The sequence below is a fragment of the Phaenicophaeus curvirostris genome, chromosome 4 (assembly GCF_032191515.1).
Source record: "Phaenicophaeus curvirostris isolate KB17595 chromosome 4, BPBGC_Pcur_1.0, whole genome shotgun sequence".
NCBI lineage: Eukaryota > Metazoa > Chordata > Aves > Cuculiformes > Cuculidae > Phaenicophaeus > Phaenicophaeus curvirostris.
Window position 1 is genome coordinate 2,448,197 of NC_091395.1, and position 24,055 is coordinate 2,472,251.

The following is a 24,055-nucleotide window of genomic DNA, read 5'->3' on the forward strand; positions in this document are numbered from 1 at the left end:
TACACAACATCTGAGTGCTTCCACACTGTGAAAAGGAGTTTGGAGGAGATACGCCTCGGCTGTATTAGGCGTCTTTCACAGTAGCTTGGACATGAAAACGTTAAGGAAGGTTTTAGAAGTGCGATGTACGTCTGTCTAGTTAGCACAAAGTGGGTCTGATCCCATTCAGACCCTGGGGGTGCTCCTGAAGCCGTGGTAGTAATGAGTGGTAATTAGTGACACGACTCACACTTCAGGCTGGAAATTAAAAGGGGTTGCTTTCAAGGCTGGTGCTGAGTTGTCAGCCTCCTGGAATAAGAGCAACTCTGCCTGTGGTTTCTTTACCCAGATCAATTATGTGGCCCTAAGGATCAGGACACCTGTAAAAATGCTTGGACACCACTCTGCCGTTTGCAGCGTATTTTTATTGTTGCTGTTGATTAAGCAGGTTCTCATAAATGCCAGCAAGGGTGAATTGCTGAATACAGTTTCTTTTATTAGCAATTTTGCGCTCCCTTGTCTCTCATTGTCTTTCCAAGTGTCTCTGTGCAGCCTTTGGCTACAGAGAAGAATGAAGATGGTGACAGAAGTGAGAGCGGAGCAGCTTTTAGTATAAGGGGAGAGCTGGCAGATACCCAACTCTTGCCTCATCCTAGTTATTGTCTTCGTGCAGTAGCCTAGGGAGCTGAAATACAGGCAGGGTTTTTTTCTCTGAAGGTGCTGTTATGACACACAGAGAGAAGCTCTTGGGATTTTTTCCAAGATTTATGGAGAAAAAGAGCCCTGTAGGACCCTGGCTGGAGATGTGGAAGTTTGAGGTGTGGTCTGTAAACCATGTTCCTTATCTGAGTACACAGAGCTTGTTATAAAGTGGTGCTGGATGGTTTTACGTCGTCGGTCTGGCTATGAAAGGGCATCTCTAGGATTCCTATTCCATGGGCTCAGATGGTACAATTCCCAGGCATTAATCCCAGGAGCACTGCAGTGGAAGTGTGAAAGCATAAGTGAAGGGCAACACAACCTTCCAAATATTAGGAATTGTAGTGGTTTGTTTCTTCACAATGGGTATTCCTTGTTTTAGTCGCTTTGGTTCCTGAAAGCCTGCTTTTCCCTGTGTGCCCCTCCAAACTCTTTCTTTGGTCTCCTGTAGTCTGAGCAGCTGGCCTCTGTTTTGAGAGCTCTTAATAACGATTTGCACTGCTGTCTATTTTTGTTGGCATTCTCTAACAATTACAGCTTCTGCAAAGTTAACTTGAAACCTGCTGGTGCTTTGGTTTTGGCAGAGCACCACTGGTGCTTCACTGGGGAATAAGGACCCCGTGCCCTAGAAAATATGATTGCAGGCTGCGTACTGTAAGTCAGCGGGGGTCAGACCTACTCGTAATCTGCCCGTTGGGGATGGGATACAAAAGTCTTTCTTGTCTGAGAGGCTGGGGGGAATGCAGGAAGAAGTTCTCTGAAGTGTGGTTAGTGCATAAAACTAGGAACCTTTAATATGTTTTTAGTTTGTTTCCTGTTCCAATGTTATGCTTTGCTTGGCCTGAATGTGTCATGTTGGGATCGAATCAATGAGGTCGGAGGAAAGTTGTCGTCTATAGTGGCAGGGTGCTCTTGGCTGACACAGCATCTGGTTTTATTCTTCACTGTCCTTTAGAAGAATAAAGCAAGCGTTGTGGAGGGAAGCTCTTGACCTGACACAGTCAAAGATCATACGGCATTTAAAAATTAACACTGTGCAAAGTAAGCATATTACAAATTAAATGTGAGCTTGCAGCACAGAGAGCCAACAGTATCCCTGACTGTATCACAAGAAGAGTGACCAGCAGGACAAGGGAGGGGATTCTGCCCCTCTACTCTGCTCTCATGAGACCTGATCTGAAGCCCCGAGTTCAGTTCTGGAGCCCTCAGCACAGGAAGGACTTGGACATATTACAAGTCCAGAGGAGGCCACAGAGGTGATCCAAGGGCTGGAGCACCTCCCATACCAGAACAAGCTGAGAGAGCTGGGGTCATTCAGCCTGGAGAAGAGAAGACTCCCAGGGAGACCTTAGAGCAGCCTCCAGTGCTGAAAGGGGCTGCAGGAAAGCTGGGAAGGGACTTCTTAGCAAGGCCTGTTGTGATCTGCCTATTGACAAGGTCAGTTCTGAAGGATGCACAACCAGTTCTTGAAGCAGGCAACCCAGATTGAATGCATAAGGAATTCCAAAATACTCTGCTTGCTCCTTTTGACTTGAAATTGCTGACATTCAGTTAAGCCTTTTCCTGCTGTCCCTCTGCCTGCAGGATGACAGAAGCCCTCAGCTGGTGACAAATTCCCTGGTCTGGGTGCCCCAGGGAGGCATGCTACAGCTCTCCAAGACAATTCTGCATGCCAAGCTGCCTGGTGCCCGTGACTCCGAGATAACCTACACCATCATCAAGGACCAGCCAAGACACGGTAAATATCTTTGGAGTTTTGGTGTCAAAAACCAGCTTTTGAGTGTTGCTTTTCACCCCATGTGCTCCGAGGTGCCCATCCGCTAAATCGAAGTGCAAGGTTCTGGTTACTTCTGGAGGAAAGGATGTGCTTTACCTATGGAATGGGATTCTTCCATTGTATTTTGCCCACAACAAATAGCATTTGAGGGAATATTTCCTTACAAAGCTACGCTGAATAAGTGCTGCTAGCCTCATCTTTTCCCAGTCAAATGGGCACGCAAAGTAATGAAGTACTCCGGTCCTGCCTGGTCGTCTGAACTTCTGTAACCATGTTTCTTGAGTGGTAGTTAAATTTTGGTGGATTTACAGAATTGTGAGAGCAGAATGTTACTGCCAAAAGATAACATTCCACAATGAAGATCCGTTTTAAAAGCAGCAAAAAGTGCTATCTACCTCTAAAAACTGCTGAGCACAAGTTTACCATGAAGGATTGGAGAACTCCCTAAATTCCATGACGTTTGATTTAATTTCTGCTAGTGGAAGGGGTTACTGACAAACAGAAACTGGATACATTTTTCATCCATATATAATTTTTGTCTCAAAATTCCTTTAGGGAGGCTCTGATCCTGTCTGTCAGAATAATGGCTTTCACAAGCAGCCCTGTGCCTAGGAGTACAGCTTATGAAATAACTTCTGGACTCAGGCCAGGGAGGAGTGTGGAAGGCACTGGGATCTGTGGCTAAGACACAAACTGAGAGAAACTGGATGAAAAAGAGAAAGCATTAGATCTGATGGGAAAGGAAGTAAGGACAGAAAAGAAAAATGTTCTTTTCTCACTAAGAATCACCATTTTCTTCACTAGAACTATGCCTTTAAATAATAAATTTCACACTTCTGTGAAATGAGATCTTTGCTTTTAATTTGTGGAGCCAGAGAAAATAAGAGGATCCTTTTAGCAACATCGATGCTGATTTTTGCCTTTTGCCTTAAGGACAGACTGGTTTCCATAACAGCTGCCAGTACCTGATTGAAACATAGATTGTTATTTTTGCAATTTAAAAGAGAAGTAGTTAATTTGTATTCTCCCTTTAGTCTTATGCAGATGAAGGGCTGTCTTCTCATTTTTAATAAGCATTTACTTGAAAACAAGATTTTTTTTCCCAGAGGAGCTTGTCTCCTCCTGCCTAACCCTAACCAAAATTTATAATCCTGTATTTGTATCACTATATTTATCTGTACTGTAATTAATTGCAATAACACAAATGGGTTTGTAGCTGCAGGTGAGGAGTAAGCAGTATGGATCAATGAACTTCAAATTTTTGTCTAAACTGCTATTTCAAAGAAAGGGAGGAAAAAATAAGGTAGAGAAATGTGTCCTTAATCAAGGAGGGTTTATCTGCCTGTCCTATTGTCTGAGTCATGGAAAAGATTTTCTTACCTGTAGAAAATATATAATTTAAATTTTAGATTGGAAAGAAAACCGCTTTGGAATTATCCACTACATTTCTGTAGCAAACGCCTGGACCCAGAAGGCTTCTTGCCTTTTCTTTCAAGACTGAAACCAAATCAAAGGGGTATAACTGGGGAAAGAGGATCTCTCCAGATCCCTTCTTCTGTAGGGCTTGATTTGCTTTGGTGTAATTGTGCACTGGAGAGCAGTTGATGTTTTGAAGGATTTCATTGTGCTGGACCTCTAGTTCTGTCACAAGAAACAAAACCAGTGTCTTCCTTGCCTCTGTTCCAAACACACAGGATGCCTCAACACAGCTCTGTTATGAGGCAAAATTGCTCACTTCTATCTGAGTAGGTATTGTTGTACCCTAAGCTGCTCCATGTGACATCCATTCATAGGGGATGAAATTTCTAAAGCCAATGAAAAGCAATACAAGCACTCACTCCTCTTAAAATAAATGAGGCTGCAGTGCCCGAATCCTCAAGACAGTTCTGGAAATCGCAGCTGTGTGGCTCCACATATTGCAGAAAGTTGCCTAAGTGTGCACAACTTGTACATTTATGGGTGTAACCTATCAACAGGTAGGAAAAAACGTGTTTGAAATGGAACAGTATTCATAAACTCTGTAAGTAAACATCACAGAGTAGTTCCTTCTGATCATGTTAAGTGTTATTTTATAAGAAGACACATTGACGTGCATCTTACTTCAAGCAATTGTGTGTTCTGGTTGTTTCTTCTCTTACTTTGGGAGGGATAAACAACTCACAAGCCCTAACTTGCTTGGGTACGTGATTAGCATCTTTAGAAATCACACAAAAGATTAAGGTGGCCAACTCCCATGAGCATAAGATTGGGACTGTAGTTAGGGCACTGATAAGGGGATAATAGTGTAGTTTCATGATAAAATGGAAGTATGATGTTTCAGCTTGCTAAGTTATTTTATCACTCCAACCGTTTGAGGGTGATTTGGGAAATGAACTTGGAGAGCTTATGATGGGTATTTTGCATAACAGTGTTTAATGCGAGAAGGAGAGTTGAAGTGATTTATAATACATGTGGCTTTGGAACTGGTAGTCACAAGGGGTGCGTTCAAAGACCAGTAGAAAAGCACAACATACAGCTAACAAGTTATTTAAAGGTAACTAAATTACATATAGTCAGGAATAGTAAAGAAAGGGGAAACGTATCGTTGTTTCACAGATTCTATGTTAACTCCAAAACATTGTAAAATACACAAATATGCCTTTTATTTTGATACTGTAGTTCTTTGTCAGGTTTTAATTTCATTTATGTGTGTCGTTAGGTAAACTGTGTGCATTGGTGAAACTGATGGCTGAGGTTTTGATCCCCCTTCTCCATGTGGGAAGCACTTGGCTCCTTGAGTAATTTTATTAGAATGATGGGTTTGTATTAAAGGCTGTTGAATATCAGTAGTGACATCAAAATCCAGCCCTTGCAGGCGTCTGTGAGGAAGGGTGATAACCAGTGGGACATGCACCAGTCCTGCTCCTCTGTCACATCCACAGTGAAGCCGGGGATGTTTCAGTCCAGCTGAGAATCAATTTCTATTACAAAGATCAGAAATAATCTGGATGTTGGAGATCTAAATGCTACAAACTAGGGCACACAGGCATTCAGTACAGCCTGTGATACAGAGGCCCTTCACTACAGCTGTTGAAAAGCTCTTTTTAGTTGAAGATTTCTGTTCAGAGAAGGCAGTTGAGTAGACTTTTTCGCATAATAAGTCCCCAAAAGAGCTAGAAAAGAGCTGACCTTGAAAAAATCAGTATGCTGTGTTCTGATTCTGAAGCTGTACCCTTGAGGGGAAGATGGATAGCCTGCTGCAATGCTTTTTAACCCTGATTATGTCACACTTCTACCCCTTTACAGGAGTCCCAAAAAGTGAGACAAGTCCTTTGCATCTGCTTTTCTGTTCCATTTATCAGACGGGTACATTTCAAGGTTGAAATGAGTGGTCAGTGGGCAGAATGACATTTTGGGAGTTTAAAGTTGCAGTTCCAGTTCTTCGCTTGACTGTGCATTTCTCCTATGTACTTGCACAAATGACTTGATCTAGGTGAAATTTCCCTGCGTTGGTGAGATGTTTCCAGGTCCATTAGTGGTTTTCAGGAGTTCTGCTCCTATTTCTGTTAGTCATACTAGATGGAAAAAGATTAGGACTGTGAAGACATTTGTCTTTGATGCTTATTAGCTGTTAAAAAGGTATCTGTTCCTCCTTGTTTTCTCACAAGTTGCGCCCTGGCTGTTTGCCTTTGTTTTTCCCAGGTGAGGTGGTGCTTTTGGTCCCAATGCCAGCAGATGGTCCAGCAGACTCATGGCAGCTTTTGCCTGATGGAAGAGCAGCCTCATCTACAACCTCTTTTACCCAGCAGGACATCAATGAGGGCATTGTGTGGTATAGGCACTCTGGATCCGAAGTAGAGAGTGACTCCTTCCAATTCCAGGTACTCCTTCTCATATCCTTGGGGGGTCATGGAGCAATTCTGCTGGCGTTTTTCTTTGAGTCTGCCATTCCCTGTATCTTGTGAGGGAAAATTTTAATAGATACACATACATGAATACATGCATGGATATGCAAATATGTATGTAAATATGTATTTCCATTTATATACAGTTATTGTAGAATCCTAGAATGGTTTGGATTGGAAGGGACCTCACAGCCCATCCAGTCCCACCCCTCTGCCATGGGCAGGGACACCTCCCACTGGATCAGGGGCTCCAAGGTTTTAATATGTGGCAGTGGAGTCAGTCAGCCAGCTCCCCACAGTGTTGATCTGCACACAGTGGCATTAACCGTCGGGATGTCAAATCACAGGCAAAACTAGAGAAAATTGACTTTCAAGCAGCATCCTACATTTAAGCTATTAAACTAATAGCTGGAGTGATTTTCTGAAGAACAATTCCATCTCAGGGAGGAAAGGGTTTTCTAGAAAAGTAATGACGTTATCCTAGTGCCTGCTACCTTGTCGAAGCAGGAGAGCTCTTTGAGGTCAAGTCCCCAGAGTGAATGGGCAAACACTTCAAACTTCTGCAGGATGAAACTAGCAGGTTTGTAACATCCCGTGACACAGTGTGTCCAGAGAGTGATTCTTGCTGTGAGAGTGATCCCTTCTCCACTAGCCTTTTGCTTGTAGGGTGGGATTGTCCTTTCCCACACCTTACTGATGTGCTTGGGGTTGCTTTGGGGATGAAATAGGAACAAGAAGTGGTTTTTTGCCTGGCAGTCCTGGACTTCCCTGTGCAAAGAGTCTTTTTACAGCTCATATCCCTGCAGTGTTGATGCCCCACTTACAGTTCAGACAGAGGGTTTAACCCCTTAGTACTGCCTGGCAATGCCCTGTCGTAAAACCTGGAATATTTACTCCAAGTGTGAAGTGTTCCAAGTGCCTTTTTAAAAATTGTTTGCTTTGGAGGCCCCCAAACCAAGCAACTCCCCTGCTTTCTGCAGTCCCTGAGCTAGTCATTTAATTTTTGCTATAGCGTACTTCTTGCAAACAGACAAAAGGGTACAAATGCTTCCCTGCAGATGTAATACTCCAATAAATCCCACCTCCCCACAGGTTTAACAGCCATAAAATTCCTCAGACAGGTCCTTGCTGTTTGCTTGGAAGGTTTAACAACCTCCCATAATGCTAAGCCTACGTGAACACTCGCATGCAGTATTTGTTACATCTGGTTTACAAGTCAGAAGCGATTACTGTAGCACCGGAGAGGCAATTAAGGTAATTTCTAAAGTAATTAACATAAGTGATAATGAGGAATTTGTGAGTGTCAATGTTGAACAAGCTAATCTTTGGCTTAATTGCTGCATTTCTCTTATAGAGTATGCATTTCATATGAGTTGAATGTTTGGTTTTAGTATCTTGAAGTGGTAGCAATGATTGTATGGAGAGCCCTGCTGAGAAAGGCAGCCGCGAAGGCCTGGGTCATGTTGGGAGACCATAACCCATCTGTCTGGGGCTTAAGCTGCGGAGAGGGGCATCACGGGAAGGACCAACACTTAGTTTTCATCAGTATTTTTTGTCAATGATGGCAACTCAGAACAGGTCCAGCAAAAGGCTAAAATAATTTCATTTCATCAGAGCTTGCATTGTTATGCACTCTTGCTTGAAATAAAGCTTAGCTGAAGTCTGCTCTTGCTCACAAAGTGCTCTGTTGAATTCAAGTTCAGGCTTCCATCCCTGCAGACAGATAAAGCCGTAACTGGATCTAGCAAAGAAGAGGGCTGTGTTTGTTTGGTTGCTTGCCTGAACATTTACAGGCTTAACTCTAGGGGATGGGTTTGGTCCTTTGAATTTTCACAGATTTAATATTGTTTGCTTTATATATCATTACTGCAGCCTTGCTATTATAAGTTAGATGCTATTGATTTAACTTTGGTGTATGGAAAATATTTATGGGCCTCTGTGAAACAGGAGCGCAGGCTGTCTTGGAAGATGTTGAGAACACAGGGAGTCACTGCTGAGGCAGTGCCATTATTAAAAGACCAGTTATTTTCACCTTGTCAGCACAACTGATGGTCCTGTTGAGGATGGGAGGGAGGTTTAAAATACCATGACTTTTTCTCTTCCTGTGATGAAAAGTTCCACTAAGCTGTACAGACAGTTGGAGTAAAATTCAGCAAAGCCGTGGCAGTGACTGGGGGAAGCAGGAATGAATAGCAGATAAGGAAGTGACAAACAGATCACTTTCTAAATGTTAATAAAGAGGTGAATAATTCTAGATTGTACAGGCAATAATGGAGAAACTGATTTTCATCAACTACCATCCATAGAATCATAGAATCATTAAGGTTGAAAAAGACCTGTAAGATCATCCAGTCCCACCATCATGTATGCTTTGGGTTTGTGTCTGCTGAAAGGGTCTGTCTTTGCCTTTCCAGACCAGAAAGAATGGAGAGGGAAAGTATGAAACCGGTCTAGAAATGCAGTGGTGTCCTCTGTCAGGTATCCATCCATTCATGTGATCTTTCCTTCCCAGCTCTCCAGCTCTGCCAGTCCACAAACCAGCTTGGAAAGCCACGTGTTCAACGTTGCTGTTCTCCCACAGACACCCAGAGCGCCTCAGCTTTCCCTCGGCTCCTCTTTGCACATGGCTGTAAGTGTGAACCAACCCCGCTGACTGGTGGTTCCTGTAGTCCCGCTCTCCTTGCAGCTGCACAGCGACCAGAGCCTTGCACAAAGCGGTACCCACTGGGTGTCAATTCCTGTACTTGCTGTTGTGCTTGATTAAAAGATAGAACTAAGTCTACGGAATGGGTTATATGCACCAGAAGGATAGCTGGAGTAGAAATGGAGACAGGTTAGAAGAGTAAATGATGTGTGTGAGGGGAGAAAATGCCCATGAAAAGTTGAAAAACTCAGTATTAAAAGTGATGAATGTATAGGCTGGAAAAGAGAGGGAGAGAGAGGTGAAAAAATATGTTTAATATCTTTTTATGGAATTCTTACCCTTTCCTGAGAAGCCATTAGGAGTGGCAAGAGTGAGAAAGTGCAGGTTAGAGAAACTGTAATGAATTAATCCTGCCAGTAATTCTGCCGTAAACTTCATCAGAACTGGAGCCCACCCACACTAGAGGGTTTCCATTCATCATTCTGACATCAGGAACTCAGACTGTAATGTGTGTGGAAAACATTCAGATAACCCCATTATATTTGCATCTGTGTAACTGAATTACCTTTTCTTGCAGCTCTGGGAATGATGATTTTGATATCAGTGGGCTCTCAAATTTAGCTATTTCCCTGACTGTGTTAATTGAAAAGATGACCTCTGAGTTAAAGGTTGGTTTTGTGAGCTCTCCCATTTTGATGTATGCCTTTTCCATGTGTCCCCATCACACATGGTCACACATCACCTCTTGGGATGCACGGGACCCTTAAAGGAAGGAGTGTGATGTAGACATAGAATCATGGGATGGTTTGGGCTGGAAGGGACCTCAAAGCCCATCCAGTGCCACCCCCTGCCATGGGCAGGGACACCTCCCACTGGATCAGGGGCTCCAAGCCCCATCCAGCCTGGCCTTGAACCCCTCCAGGGATGGGGCAGCCACAACTTCTAGGGGCAACCTGGGCCACTGCCTCACCACCCTCACAGGAAAACATTTCTGCCTAAGGTCTCATCTAAATCTCCCATTTATCAGCTTAAAACAGTTCCCCTCTTCCTGTCCCTACCCTCCCTGATCCAGAGCCCCTCCCCAGCTTTCCTGCAGCCCCTTTCAGTACTGGAGGCTGCACTAAGGTCTCCCTGGAGCCTTCTCTTCTCCAGGCTGGTCAACCCCAACTCTCTCAGCCCATCCTCATACAGGAGGTGCTCCAGCCCTTGAATCATCTTCGTGGTCCTCCTCTGAACTCACTCAAACAGATCCATCAACTTAGCTTCACAGCTTTCTGGGGCTTTCAGAGGGACACCAGGAACATAATCCACTGAGCAGCAGTCCTGAGCTGTGTGAGACAGGGCAGGCTGTGATGAGGAAGCAGAGATGAACGCTTGCAAGAAACATGAACATGAACAGAGCTGAGGCCAACCCATCGACAGGAGCAGCCTGCAGGGAGAGGGAGAGCTGGGTCTGCAAACTTGAATATCGCTTGCAGTCATCTTTGACAGTATTCATTCCTGATGATTTATTTAGAGCTTGAGAGGAGCCAGCAGTATGCTCAGCGTTATCAAACAGAAATCCTGTGCCCTCGGGCGCTCCCTGACACACAAAAGCACACCGAGAGGCATATGGGGTCCCCCGGAGGAGCCTCCTCAGGGCAGGCAAAGGACATCTAATCCAGCACAGGCTAGCAGGCACGGGACCAGGAAAGGCCAGAAGAGGGATTAGTGGAACATCCACAGCACAACGGCCTTGTCAGGGTTTAAAATAGTGGTGACCTTTCACAAGCAATAATAAAACGTGCTCAGACTGCTACTTGGAGCAATAGCCAGCGATGTATCTTCCTGCTCTTGACATTTTGTTGTTGTCATTATTGACAAAATTGATGGGAGAGATGTCTGTCTGAGCCAGGCAGCACTGGATTTTATAGCTAATTACACACCACAAAATTCAATAGTGCCATAAAATACGTTTTACTGAGGGGCGCCTCGCAACCTGCAGGCCCTACCTTTGGGAGAGACAAATAGGCCTTGGAGGCAACTATGAAGCAACCATAACCTTAAATCTTTTCATCGTAAAATTGTACTGCCTTGCATCAACGTGATTGAGTTCTGTTCATCCATCTTTAAACTCCTTCTGAATTAAACTGGCCTCTGGGCTGAAAAGCAGGCAGAAAATGTTAATTCTTCCCATACCTCCAGCCTTTCCTCTGAGTGTCCTGCTGAGAAAGGTCAGAGGAAGTTTGGTGACCCTTTGGTGGTTAAATTGGGCATGGGTGTATACTGGTTTTTCTCCAGTGATGTTATCTGTTCCCCATCTTTCACGTTGAAGAAGGACTGTCAAGATTTTATTTACTGCTTCACAGCAGTCATTCGTAGGCTGTGGTTTCTCCTCTGATGTATTTGGGTGAAAAACACTAGAGAGAAATGAACTGCGAGTTCGATGGTGTGTATGGTGTGCTGAGCTGTTGTCGGGAAACCTCACCCTGCTGAGGTCCAGGCCAGCATCCAGTCCAGCAGGTTGGGACACAGGTTTAACAGGGTGGCCTTTCTGATGTGTAACCAGCATGGTTCAGTGGGCTGTGCTTGATGTGGCCAGTGGAAATCTGGAATTTGTTCCCGAACATAACCGTTTCATGTTCCAAAGCAGATGAGTTAATTGTCTGTATCCTTAATTTAACTTGTTTTCTCCATATTTTGTTCATTATTATGAAATGAGCTGGGTGCTTTTCATACCCAGCTGAGCTGTGTAGTTCAGGGACTTCTCGTAGCTGTTAATTCTACAGGATTAAGGTTCAAGAACACATGCAAGTTAACTGCCTTTGTGCACTTAAGCCTGTTCACGCAGCACCATAATTCCTGTAACACACTGCCCACCTTTGGCTAAGGATAATCTTGTAATTGAAGGATCAGGACATTTTTAAACAGATCTAAAACAAAAGAAGGGAAAACTTTGGTTCCTCGATGTTCCTGTGGAAACACCTGAGTCGTTCTCAGGATTTCTTTTGAAAGCAAATCCAGTCCAGCCACATGAGATACACCAGGAAACTATGTCGGCAATTAATTGTATCTTCATCCAGGGAGTTTATCAAGCTTTACTCTCCTCTGTAATCTCCTCCCAAATAGTTTCTATTCTGTACAAGTTTGAGAAACTTTAGGTAAAGGTTCAGCCTGTCCATCCTGTGTCGATTTTAGGTCTAAGAACTAGGCCTTTAAATTCAAAGACTCTTTTACGTTTAACTTTAGCAAAGCATATTCTCTTTCAATGCATTTTTGGGTGACTCTTCCCATGTCTCTGGCCTTGATGCTCATGGTCTAATGTGTTTGTTGAGGTGCTGGAGGACCGTGTGACAGTGATTGAGCCCCATCACCTCTCCTTTGTAGACCCGGAGATTCCCAGTGAGGAAATCCTGTTCAACGTGACTGTCCCTCTCCTTCCCGGCCAAGGCAAGTGCACCTGTTCAGAACACGGCAGCTTCCTCATGAATTAATTGCCGTGCTTGCTCAGCACATCTAATTTTTCCTTCAGAGTATCGTTCTGTGGAGGCATCTGTTAATCCGTTCAGCCTCTTTCATTACCTTTCAAACACCTTGTTTCTTAACCTGCTTTCTCTGGCGTGTTTAGAAGTAAGCTGCAGAGCTGGGACAGTTTTCTCACTATTGTCTGCAATATATTGAATGATGTTCCTCAGGGCTTTCTGCTTTCCACCTCTCTAGTGAGAGGTATTGGAAGAAATATCTGAGCGAGGAGTCTGTTTAATTTCTCACATCCCCAGAATCCATCCTTGATGCAGTTACAGCCATCAGACTGAATCCGGATGCAAAAACAAGTATTTGGGGACAGAAAAAGAAGCTGTTTCCTTTGGTACCTTGTTTCAAAAATAAAATGGGTTTCTCCTGGTAATACTGAGCTCTCTGTCTCTGTAGGTATTGTGGAGCATAGGGACAGGCCTCTCTCCCCAGTCAGGTATTTCACCCAAGCAGATATAAACCATGGCAAGATTGCTTATCGTCCGCCAACTGCAGCTCCTCACTTGAGAGAGATCATTGCCTTCTCTTTTGCGGGTAAGAAACTGAGTGATCTTTGTAGTGCCCTGTCAAACAGCTGGACTGCTGCTTTTCTTCCAGTACTGGAATGACTTTAGTAGGAATCTGCCTTGGAGGAGTGTACCAAGAGTTCACCCCTTTCTTGCAAGTTCAGCAAGCCTTACCCCTGTGGTTTGGTGCAGCAACATCCAGGGAATTATGGGGATACAACAGTGTTTGCTGCAGCGTTTAGCATTGCCAGTGCTAGTACTGGCTGCTGTGCTAAGCAAACTTCTGTGTGGTAATGAACTGTTGTCCCCCCCAAGCTTGAGATCTTTGCTGTGTCTGGGCTTTAGTCCTTGAGACTGGGACTAGAATTGATGAAATGAATCAGTTTTTGAAGATTTCTGCCATCGGAGGAGAAACTGGAACAGGAGGCAGAGGGGCAAAACCAGGGCTAAATTCAAGCTTGTTCAACCAGTTGATGCTCAGGATTGTGTGGTGAAGTGATGGGACACGGTAGATGCGATTCTAGGCATCACCATGCCTTCCACTGACATCACGAGGAGTTTCACAGTTTGGAGGAGGGAGTAGCACATTCTGTATCATTACCTGGAACAAAGGCAAGGGAAGAATGCTTTCCTTGGTGAGGAAAGACTTCAGTCTGGTTGATTGTCAAGTACTTTCTTTCTCCAATAGTTGTTCAAATCCCTATCAGTATGTGCTTTCCTGTCCTGACAACAGCTACTCTGTGCTTGTGTTTGTCCCTCAGGTCTCCCGGAGTCAGTGAACTTCCGATTCACAGGTATGTGAACAATTTGCTCTTCCCTTGTGCCTTTCAAGTTGCCTGTTATTCCTTAGCCTTTTCTTTGCTGGCAGCACACCTATGGGCATTTAGTAGGAATTCATGCAAATGTACGTGCCTGAGGAATATTAATTCATCTCTGTCCCAACAGTGCTTTGTAGAAGCTAAGCTGCAGATCAGTAGACACATCTGTTTTCAATAGTTGGCCTGGAATCGGTCCTAAATAGTCTTGACAGGCATGAATTGCTTGTGTGTGTCCATGGACAAAGATGTAGGTCAGCAAGGTGGAAAAGAAGTCAATGATGTGGGGTGGTGATTTTGTACAGAAAGGTGAATTTCCCCAGTAAGTCCCTGAAAACACATCCCTACGCTTAGGTGTGGTTTTTGTCCCCGTCTAGTGTCTGATGGAGAACACACAACCCCGGAGATGGTGTTTGTCATTCATCTGGTCTCTGCGGAGCAGCAGCCTCCAGTCTTCCAGATCGCAGCTCCATTTCTGGAGGTCAGCCAGGGTGGCAAAGCCACCATTGGTGAGTAGCGTGGAAGAGGTGGGGTGTTTATTGCCAGCTATTGAGTGCCGCATGGATGAAGCAGGGGGGAGTCTGACTCTCACTCACCTCTCTCCATGTAGCTAAGGATCTGTGCTTGTGCAGGCGTAACAGCAATCACTGAGAAAACGGTGCAGTGATGCCTCAGAAAAATCCCTGGGGAGATGACAGTCCTCCTCCAGCATACGGCAGGTCCATTCGCTGGCTGAGGGAGGGGAGAGCAGGATCAGGGACCTGCTGTTTCTCTACTTGTTCCTTCTAAGGCTGCTCTGCAGTTGCTGAACTGTTTGTTAGTGGTGTGATCATGTATGCTGGGTTTTTCAGGGTAAGCCGCTTTCTGCTTGTGTCAGGAAGTTCTCTGGGGTTTTTGTAGAAACTCCCTGCCGTATGAACACGTGCATAAGCTCATAAGCTTAGGGCTTGCGTACCTGTCATTTATGAGCTATACTAGCAATAACTTCTCTGATACAACCTCTGATCTGAGCATCATCAGGGGACTAATTGTTTCCATGAAACCAGCAAGCTCTTGGCCAAGGGAAGCTCCAGAATTATTTCACTTTTTGCATGCTGACTGCATTACAGTTTTTTGACTCCATTCCCAAGAGCCCATCTCGAAACCTAAGGGATATTCCGCGTGTAGTGTCTGAGGATACTGAAGCTGAGATTTCTTTTCCTACACAGGGATCCAGTTAGCTGTGAGTGACACGGATACAGCTCCTGAGGGTCTGTTCTTTGAGCTGGTGAAACCTCCCCGTCATGGCATTGTGCTCAAGTACAGCGCAGGCGTGCAGGAGCGCATGAGAGCAGGTGAGCTGAGCCGAAGTCTTCCTCAGGGCAGGAGGGGGATCACCGTGTGCTTGTCCACACAGTTGGTTTAGTTGACCAGGAGGAGACAGGTGCCTCTGGCAGATATGCCTGCATCCACAGGCATGTGAATTTTCTGCCTGGAGGTGTTTGACTGCTGGCAGGAGAGCGTGAAAGACGTTTCCCTATTTGTTATTTAGTTCCTGTCTGAGTCAGTGTGTTTCCTGCACCACATATGTGTGGGCTGGCTCTGATAACCGTGACCAGCTACTGATCAAAAGGGGTGTTTTGTTTTACATGCTAAGTTATAGCTGAAGTAATTTAGTGAAGTAACGTAGTGAACGTTTCTCCTGAAGCCCATGCAAACCTCTCGTGATGCAGCAGTCGAAAGCTCCTGTGGAGTTTCACTGTTGATTTTGTTGGCAGCAGTTTCTAGTGTGTGATCAGATGAACAAATATTATCTGTAGGAGAATAGTGCCAGCAGAAGATGTGGAGCCTTATCTAGCTATGACAGACGTGAGCTTACAAAGCAGCTGGGAAGAAAGAAGGATCTGTGCACTCCCAGAGAATCATGAAGAGTCACTGTGTCTGTGAAACTGTGAAGGTTACAGCTTTTCCTCTGCCCTGCATATAAACTAGCTCCTTCATAAATGTCTTCATAACTCACATCCCTGTAAGGATGGTATTAAATGCCAGTTTAGAACGTGATTAAGTCTTTCGCTAAATTGGGAACTTAGGTCGTTTGAATTGGGTTGGTGCACTGAACAAAGTCTGACTTGTGCATTTTCTTTCTGGGAAGGTGACACCTTCACCTACGAGGACGTCACTCGAAATGCTCTGCAGTACGTGCACGACAGTTCATTGGCAGCAGAGGACAGCATGGAAATCTCTGTCACCGATGGTGTCACCACAGTGACCACAGTGCTGAGGGTGGAAGTGTCCCTGCTGGATAACAACGGTCCTCAGCTGGCCCTGGGCTGCTTTTTGGCAGCCACCGTGGCTAGTAAAAGCTCTGTGACTCTCTCTCGATTGCACCTCGCTTATGTTGTAAGCTTTCTTCTATTTGTAAAGCAAACAAATGCTACCAGCCTCCCCTTCCTCATCCCCCCACATTCGCTGCACACACCTCTCTGCTCTCAGTGTGGATTCTTGGCAGAGAGCTGGAGTTTTGACTGCCTCCTACCTGCTGCTGCCAAAAAGGGGATAATAGACTCTTTCATCCAACGGGGTTTTAAGGCTATCCCCGTTTGACTGGAACAGAGATGAACAGCCATGCTAAACATGAGAACTGAGCTAATCCCAGATTTTTGTGTCAAACAGACCTGCTAATAAAGCACCTTGATTTGTTAAGTGATAATCCCTTGAAAATTTCAGTCCCTTCACCCCTCTTCCAAAATCACCTGGTTCCTTTCTGGGCATATTTGAAGAGGGGTGGTGTAAGCAACCAAAGATGCCGCACAGCTTGGTAGCTCGGAGTTGGTCCCAGGGTTGTGTGTTGTACAAGAGCTATCCTGCCATGAAATTCAGGAGAAAGGTGCTTCACTCCTTGTAGACATTTAGCAGTAAATGCATTAGCAGTGGATTTCAGGTGTGCAGATATGATCCCCTTAGGGAGGAGCGATTGCAGCTCACGTGTGAGGCTGGAGAGACCTAAGGCAGTGGCTGTCAGAGAGTTGCTTAGGGAACTGCAGGATATAAGGCAGGAGGTAAGAAGGTGATAAGGAGGCAGATAAATGATTATTTACAGGGAATCAGGCCTGGATATGAGTCGTGGTCTGTCCTGTTCTCCTCTTAAGGAGGAAGGCTGACAAGGGAGCTGTTCAGGTTTAATCTGAGGAAGAGAACAAGGAAAAGAGGTTTTCATTCCTAACCCATATGCTGAGGATATGAAGATTTCTGCTTTGGGTCTTATCTTCTGAGCAACCAACAAAACCTTTTAGGAGAAAGATGATCTCCGAGTTGTGTTATTATAGAGCTGGTTGTACTTACTGTAGTTAAAAGGAGCGCTAATCAGCTTTGAGTTTAATGTGAATTAGTCTTTTACAGCATTGTTCCACACTATCCGTTGTTTTGCTAAGAATTGAACTTAGCTCTGTCACTGGTGGGCAGCAGTTGCTCCCTCTGGCCTTAGCTAAATTTTGGCTCACTTATTCTGTAGTCAGGAAAGGTGTATTACATAAACACTCCAGTCTGTTAGGAGCTGAAAGTCATTTGAAAGCAAAAATATCAGGTTTATGTCTGGGGGATTGTGCTGATGTGATACAAGGACACAAAGAAAACCTCTCTGAGCTGAGAGAAAGTGAAAATACATTTGTTGGTAGATTCTGAGAATGTCAACGCAGTTGACTTTCTTCTCCAAGAGAACTTCATGTGTAATTCATCAGCTGTGGGTCCAAGCCAGCCAGCTTGATATGTTTCCCTATAAAACATTTTACCCCTTCTTCCATTTTTAGTGGAGGGAAACAAAGCTAATCTTGATTTGTTTCTTCATGTTTAGGACAACAATTCTTCTGACTCGGAGATAAGAATCCAGTTAATATCTCTGCCTGCATATGGCACCCTGTTACGAAAGTCTGACTCTCGTGATGAAGAGCTTTCCAAGGTTTATAATTTCACCATGGAAGACATCAACAACCAGAGAATCAGGTATCAAAAGAGCTATTCTCCTTCAAGCCATGCCAGTTCAAACCTCAGTGGGCTTTCCGCAGGGATCTCTGGGCTGTGTTATGTTAGCGCTGTGCATCAAAGATATTTTTTTTCCCTTTCTTGGCTCTTTTATCCTATGAGATTATAAATGAGAGCATTGCGTGTGTGCGGAGTGAGGGTTTTATGCATGTCTCAACTGCCAGGTGTATCTTCAAATTATGGCCTTTTTTCTGTCTGCAATGTCGTGGTGAACTTTACGTAGGCAACACCAAAATGATGATTTAAAAGAACTTGAGGAAGGAGGCTCGGGAACAGAAATACCACCTCTCCTCCAAGAGTTGCCTTTGACCTCTAAATGCAGGGGTGAGATGTATTTACATGGCTGTCAGTGAGACTCCCTGACCTGAACTGTGTTCTGACCTCTGCAGTTACTCCACCGTGTTTGAGACCAGCAATCAGCCAGTGACAGACATCTTCCACTTCGCTGTTTTTGATGCTGATAACAACCGGCTCGACAGGCAGATGTTCACCATCACTATCATGCCTGCCCGCACAGTGCCAGCACTCATTGCTTTTGCTGACCACATCACCGTAAGTGGTTACCCAGGATACTGGGAACAGTGATGAGAATGTCTTAGACATGAACAACTGAACAGTTTTCCTGGACCGAGGGGAGATCACTGGAGAAACACGGTGTTGTACATGCAATCCTGTGAGTGCAAAGGGTTAACAGGTTCCTTGGAGGCCAGAGGAGGCTGACAGTACTGCTGCATCCCTAAACCTCACTGCTTGCATCTGTTCTCATCAGGAGCTGGATACTCCCTAGGGTGTCCTTATGCCTGTTTAATATTTCGTCCCTTATTTCACCAGCTTGTATGTAAAAGATGAGCAGAAGACAGGTCTGAAAACATCTGCTGCTTTGGACTGATACACAGGCTCCTTATCAAAGCCTTTTGAAGTCACCCTCCTCCTTTCCAGCTTTGCATTCCCCCTTGCCTTCAAAAGGCTTCTCTCAGCAACAAAGGCAGCTTTTGCCTTCCAAGAGGTCAGCATGACTCTGCCAGCTCTCTTCTTGCCTGGATAAAGCCCTCACAGGCTCCTCGTGGGAGCTGAGCGGGCTTTGTTCTGCCCATCCCAGCTGATTTCATGCTTAACAGATCAGGGGGCGGATAGAACAGGACTTCAGAGAAGTGAGAACACCATGAGGACCAGGGAAACCTCTTCCATAAGGGCAGATCTGTTCAGTAACAGTTCTTGTGTTCCTGTGTTTTGTGTGCAGTTGGTGGTAGTTTTGCTATATGCTTTTCCTTTCCAGGTGGATGAGGGGGGCAGGGTCCCTCTGCTGGCTCATCACCACTTAGCTGCTGATTATGATTCTGCCACCAAGGAGGACCTGAGAGTCACAGTTATCACTCTGCCTATGTATGGCTACATTGAAAACACAAAGACAGGTAAACTGCTTGGCTCTGGCTGATGAGAGGGAATGTAGGAATTGCCATGCTGGAGCTCGTTCTAATCTCACTGCAGTGCTGGTTGGCATCAGTTGGTCATAATGAGCTCCTAAGGTCAGTGCTACGAGATAAACTATCTCTGGGGAGCATTTCCCTCTAATTCTTGTTTGTTGGAGTCTGCTCTGTGTTGTGAGACTGGGATATTAAGAGCCTTTTCAAGCCCAGATGTTGTATTTTCATCATGGCTTCATTTTGGCTTTTTTCGTTACACAGAACAAACTTTGCTAAAAGCTTTTAAATGTCCCAGCGAGCTTTAAGGCTGAGAGAGCTGTGGCAGAGCATGGTGGTAACATTCTCTTATCTCCTTGTATTATCAAGAAAAGATAGGGTTTATACCATATTGTCCAAAGACATTCATCCAGAAGACTTGTCTGCTTGATCCTGTGTGTATTCCTAACAGGAGTGGTGTACAGTAGTTTACTTAAACCATAATACTTTGCAGATGACTGCAACTTTCCTAATGCCTACTCTAATACAGCAGATTGCTTTCTACAAAGATGACAAGCCGTGTTATAGGAAAGAACGTCCTTCTGCACCCTTCAAAACATGCTGTTCTTCTAATCATGCTGCTTTCATTTTTAGTTCATCAGTGAGCTGAACATCCTTTCACTAGTGGTATTCTGGTTTGCAGGTGAGAGCTTTGGCCCACAGAGTGAGTCTGCTGTGACCACTGATGCATCCTTTTCTCTTCAAGATGTTCTAGAAAACCGCATTTATTACTTCCAGAGCGTTCATGAAAGCATTGAGCCAACGAGTGATGTTTTCAGCTTTTACGTGAGCGATGGCTTCAGCCAGTCTGAGGTGCAGAGCATTAACATCACGATTCAGGTATGCCTGTGCGCTCTGGCTGCCAGAGCCCTCTCCTTTCACACAGACACATGACTTCTAAAACGCAAGCTTCCCTGTGGGAAGGACATTGAAAAGAGTTTCCTTCCTCCTATCTGCTTCCTTCCCCTGAGATAGGAACGTAATTCCCTTGTGATGCCAGTCGTGCATTGCAGCCTCTTTCCCAGGGCTTATGTCTCTGGTTTCTCCTCATGAAGTATCATGATGCTTGGTAGATTTGGAGAGACTGGTGTAGCCCATTAAGGAATATCGGCATCGATACAGTAATTTGGGAGCTTGTATGTCGTTCAGGTGGGCAGCAGCCTTTTCTCCTTGGCCGTTTCCCTTTTTTGACTGTGTGCCTTTGGGACCCGTGCAGCGGCAGAACGATGAGCCCCCGAAGATGGTGCTGGAGCCTGTCCGAGTGCGCAAGGGCTCAGGGGTGGTTGTTACCAACACCTCCCTCAACCTGCAGGACTTGGACACCCAGAACAGTGAGCTCATCATCGTGGTTACCAAAAGTCCTGCACACGGTAAGTCCTGACAAGCTAGGGGGGTAGGATAGAGAATGTCTTTGTGTGTTTGTCTTTGTATTTCTCTAATTGCCCGTGAGGTGAGAGGGGAGCCTGGCATGTTTGTATGAAGCGGGTAGGATCATAGAGTTTGGGTTGGAGAGGACCTTAAAGATCTGTGTTTGGGCCAGCAGCACAGAGGGATTGTACTTCACAACAAACCTGTACTTCAGGAACTGTCTCTCATCATTTGTGGGAGAGGGGAAGGAAGGACTGCATGCGTTTCCCTGGGAAGCTCTCTTTTGTGTTACCCTGTTTCCTCTTGCAAGGTTCAGTTCCAAAGTGCTGAGCAACTAGCACCTATCTGCAGTGATAGAGCAAGTCATGTTAAACTAGCAAGGGCTGTGCATGGAAGGAATCCCCAGCAAGCTGTCTTCTCCCCATAATTTTCATCCCTCTGTTGTTTATCAGGTCATCTCCGCAGGAGACAGACTGCTGCGGAGCACCCAGACCGTGGACGTGTGCTATCCACGGGCTCATCCTTCACTTACCAGGACATTTTGGATGAGCTGATTGTTTATACTCAGAGTGGTGCAGCAGCACAAACAGATGAGTTTGGCTTCTCCATCACGGATGGTCTCTACACGCAGACGGGGAAGCTGGAGTTCTCAATGGAGCTGCCGAAGAAGCAGCCACCCACATTAGCTGTCAACAGGGACCTGCAGCTCCCAGCTGGTATGAGGAGAGGGAGGAGAATGGTATTACTTGGGATTGCTATGTGGTCCAGTCTAAACCAGTTGCTTACCTGGATTGGCTGAAGCCTTGTGGACTTTCTTTCTCTGGTCCAGGCTCTGCAGCACAGCTCACAGCTCAGCACTTGAAAGCAGCAGCTATTTATTCAGATGACGCAACGATCAGATTTGTCGTGAAGAGGGATCCCAGCGTGGGCCGTCTGCAGTTGATCAAAACTGATAATCCAGTCCAGATCTCTGCTGAAGGACCTGTCAAAAGTTTCACCCAGGCTGATATAAATAAAGGTGAGAGTGCTTGATTTTAGATAGTCATGGCAAGTAACGTTTGGCCTTTTTAGGTAGCCCTGCAAGGGGCAGGGAGTTGGACACAATAATCCTTATGGGTTCCTTCCAACTTAAGATTCTGCTGTCTGAATCAGGGAAAGGAGAGGCAAAGAAGTACGATAAGTTTGTTAGATTAGAGTAGAAAAACATATTGTTAAGCAAGTGTTAAAAAGTCTCTCTCAGCGGGAGAAAAAGTATAAAGAGAAAAAGTCATAAAACACAAGTCCAGGAGCTCTGTCGAGCCCCAGGTCCCTCAGGTTATGGTGCCAGCCTGGCTTGAAACTGAAAATGATGCAGGTTGTAATAAACCACCTCTTTTCTGCTGTCCCTCTCTCCAGGGCAAGTGGTGTACAGTCACAAGAGAGGCGATCCTGGTGGAAATTTCGCCTTCACCTTCGATGTGATCGATGCAGATGGCAATAAACGGATGGACCAGATTTTTTATATTAATGTATTAGGTAAAAGATAGTGCTGAAGTTATGTTTTCTTTGCTGCAAAGCTTAGGCCTTTGTAGATTCCCATCCCATATGTTAATATGTAGTTCTTGAGATGCATTTCTTTGCTGTTAATTAAAGGCCTTTGAAGTCTGGGGTGTGGGGGGAGTTTATGGATGTAGAAATTTGTTCATTGGCTTCTGACAAAGTCACTGACAAAGGTAGAAAAATTCCCCTTAATATGTTCATACCACCTAGATTGTCATTAAGACATTGTAATGTCACTGTCCCCTCAATTAATCCCAGGGTACTTGTTTTGGAATTACCTGTCAGAGAGATGTTTGTGTGTGTGTTGTCTTTTGCTTGAGCCCAAGTACAGGCTGTGAATAACAACACCAAGCAAAAAAGGTGACTGTCTCTTAATTCAGCTTTGTATTCAACCCTTTCAGAGGACAGATTTCCCCCCTCCATCATTGCTAACGAAGGGCTGGTCTTGGATGAGAACTCGGCGAAGACAATCACAACCCTCCAGCTCTCTGCCACTGACCAGGACAGTGAGCCGACGTGGCTCCAGTACAAACTCATCAAACAGCCCCAGCTGGGGCATCTGGAGCACGCGGCCTCCCCAGGTTAGCAGGACAGTCTTGTACTCCATTGGGTGTTCCTAGCGGCAAAGCTCTGAGGGGCTTTTAAGCCCTAAGGATTCACTACAGGGCAAATGTGTTTGGAGGCGGCAGCACAGAATTATCTTTCCTGTTAGAAATCAAATGGTTATTAGCCCAGAGAGTTGGAGTATAGGGTGAGCAGAGGCAAGGCAGCCCGGTAATTGATTTAATCAGCCTCTGGGTGAGTTTATGGCCGTGGTAACCTTGCCTGGTGGACTTCAGAGATCAGCCCAGCTTGCTGTGCACATCTCCTCTTTCAGGACCTATTGCTGCCTCTGCTTAACAGGCAAACCTTCAGCCTTTTCTGTCGACTGCATATAGAACAACACCTAAAAGAATCCATCCCCTAATGTCCATGGTGATAGAACCCACCTTGGTGAACACACAACTTGGTTGCAGTCCCCCTCTCGGCCAGTACGTCCCTTGATCTCCAAACTCCAGCCTCTCTCCCAGCTGTGCTTCAGAGAGAGGAGGGGATTGAACCACCAAGTTAGAAGAAAAGGAAAGTACGCTGTGATGTGATGGATAATGAATTCTGGTAATTTGGAGAGGGGAAGCTGGTCAGTTCTGTCAAATGCAGAAGATAATTACCTGCAAATGTGATCAGAATTTTGGAATTGCCTTCCATACCCACTGATAGTATAAACGTCCTCCCCCTCTCTGATTGAATTACTGTAAGTCTGTGCTGCCATATGATGTGCTCTTCCAATGCAGATTACACTCATCTGAAATTATATTGCTTCTTAGCATTAGATTTCTCTTTAATATGAGATTGAAGTGGAAATGTCTGCTGTGTGTTTTCGAGATGCAGATGGTCCCAGTGCACCAGCCCAGTTTTAGTGTGGGGTTCACCTTATCTTCTCACAATGTAAGAAATTTGGCAGACACATTGAAAGGGTAGGAATAATGAAGGAAACTTATAATAAGCGAACCACCTGCTGAGAGAAAATTAAAAACTTGCAATGTTTTTTGTCTTGATTCCAAATTAAACAGTGAATTTTGCACTTTGGAGACCTGGAAGAGCTGGATTAAGGATTTTATTCCTCCTGTTATTTAAAATGTGATGACTCTGATTTCTGCGGTTTTCATGTCTGTAATGGACTGAGAAAGACACAGAGTTACACACTGTGAAAGTGTCGGTCTTATGATTTCAATGACCTAAACCTAAGGAGAGTACTGGTGTGTTCAAAAGAGAACGCAAGCCTTTAAAGCTAATGAGTTCTGAGGAAGCCTTGGC

At 45.0% G+C, this 24,055-nt stretch overlaps 1 protein-coding gene across 1 annotated transcript in view; it reads left to right on the forward strand.

The window, feature by feature from the left end:
- Window positions 1-24,055, forward strand: part of FRAS1 (Fraser extracellular matrix complex subunit 1) — a 150,618-nt gene that overhangs the window by 103,937 nt on the left and 22,626 nt on the right. Inside the window, exons 29-46 of the mRNA XM_069855071.1 lie at window positions 2,263-2,416; window positions 6,137-6,315; window positions 8,852-8,968; window positions 12,298-12,412; window positions 12,893-13,030; window positions 13,764-13,796; window positions 14,195-14,326; window positions 15,026-15,151; window positions 15,949-16,196; window positions 17,647-17,795; window positions 18,224-18,386; window positions 19,111-19,246; window positions 19,938-20,134; window positions 20,511-20,664; window positions 21,115-21,378; window positions 21,492-21,680; window positions 22,058-22,177; window positions 22,603-22,782. Coding sequence (XP_069711172.1) covers window positions 2,263-2,416; window positions 6,137-6,315; window positions 8,852-8,968; window positions 12,298-12,412; window positions 12,893-13,030; window positions 13,764-13,796; window positions 14,195-14,326; window positions 15,026-15,151; window positions 15,949-16,196; window positions 17,647-17,795; window positions 18,224-18,386; window positions 19,111-19,246; window positions 19,938-20,134; window positions 20,511-20,664; window positions 21,115-21,378; window positions 21,492-21,680; window positions 22,058-22,177; window positions 22,603-22,782 — 2,794 coding nt within the window. The remainder of the gene's footprint in view (window positions 1-2,262; window positions 2,417-6,136; window positions 6,316-8,851; window positions 8,969-12,297; window positions 12,413-12,892; window positions 13,031-13,763; window positions 13,797-14,194; window positions 14,327-15,025; window positions 15,152-15,948; window positions 16,197-17,646; window positions 17,796-18,223; window positions 18,387-19,110; window positions 19,247-19,937; window positions 20,135-20,510; window positions 20,665-21,114; window positions 21,379-21,491; window positions 21,681-22,057; window positions 22,178-22,602; window positions 22,783-24,055) is intronic.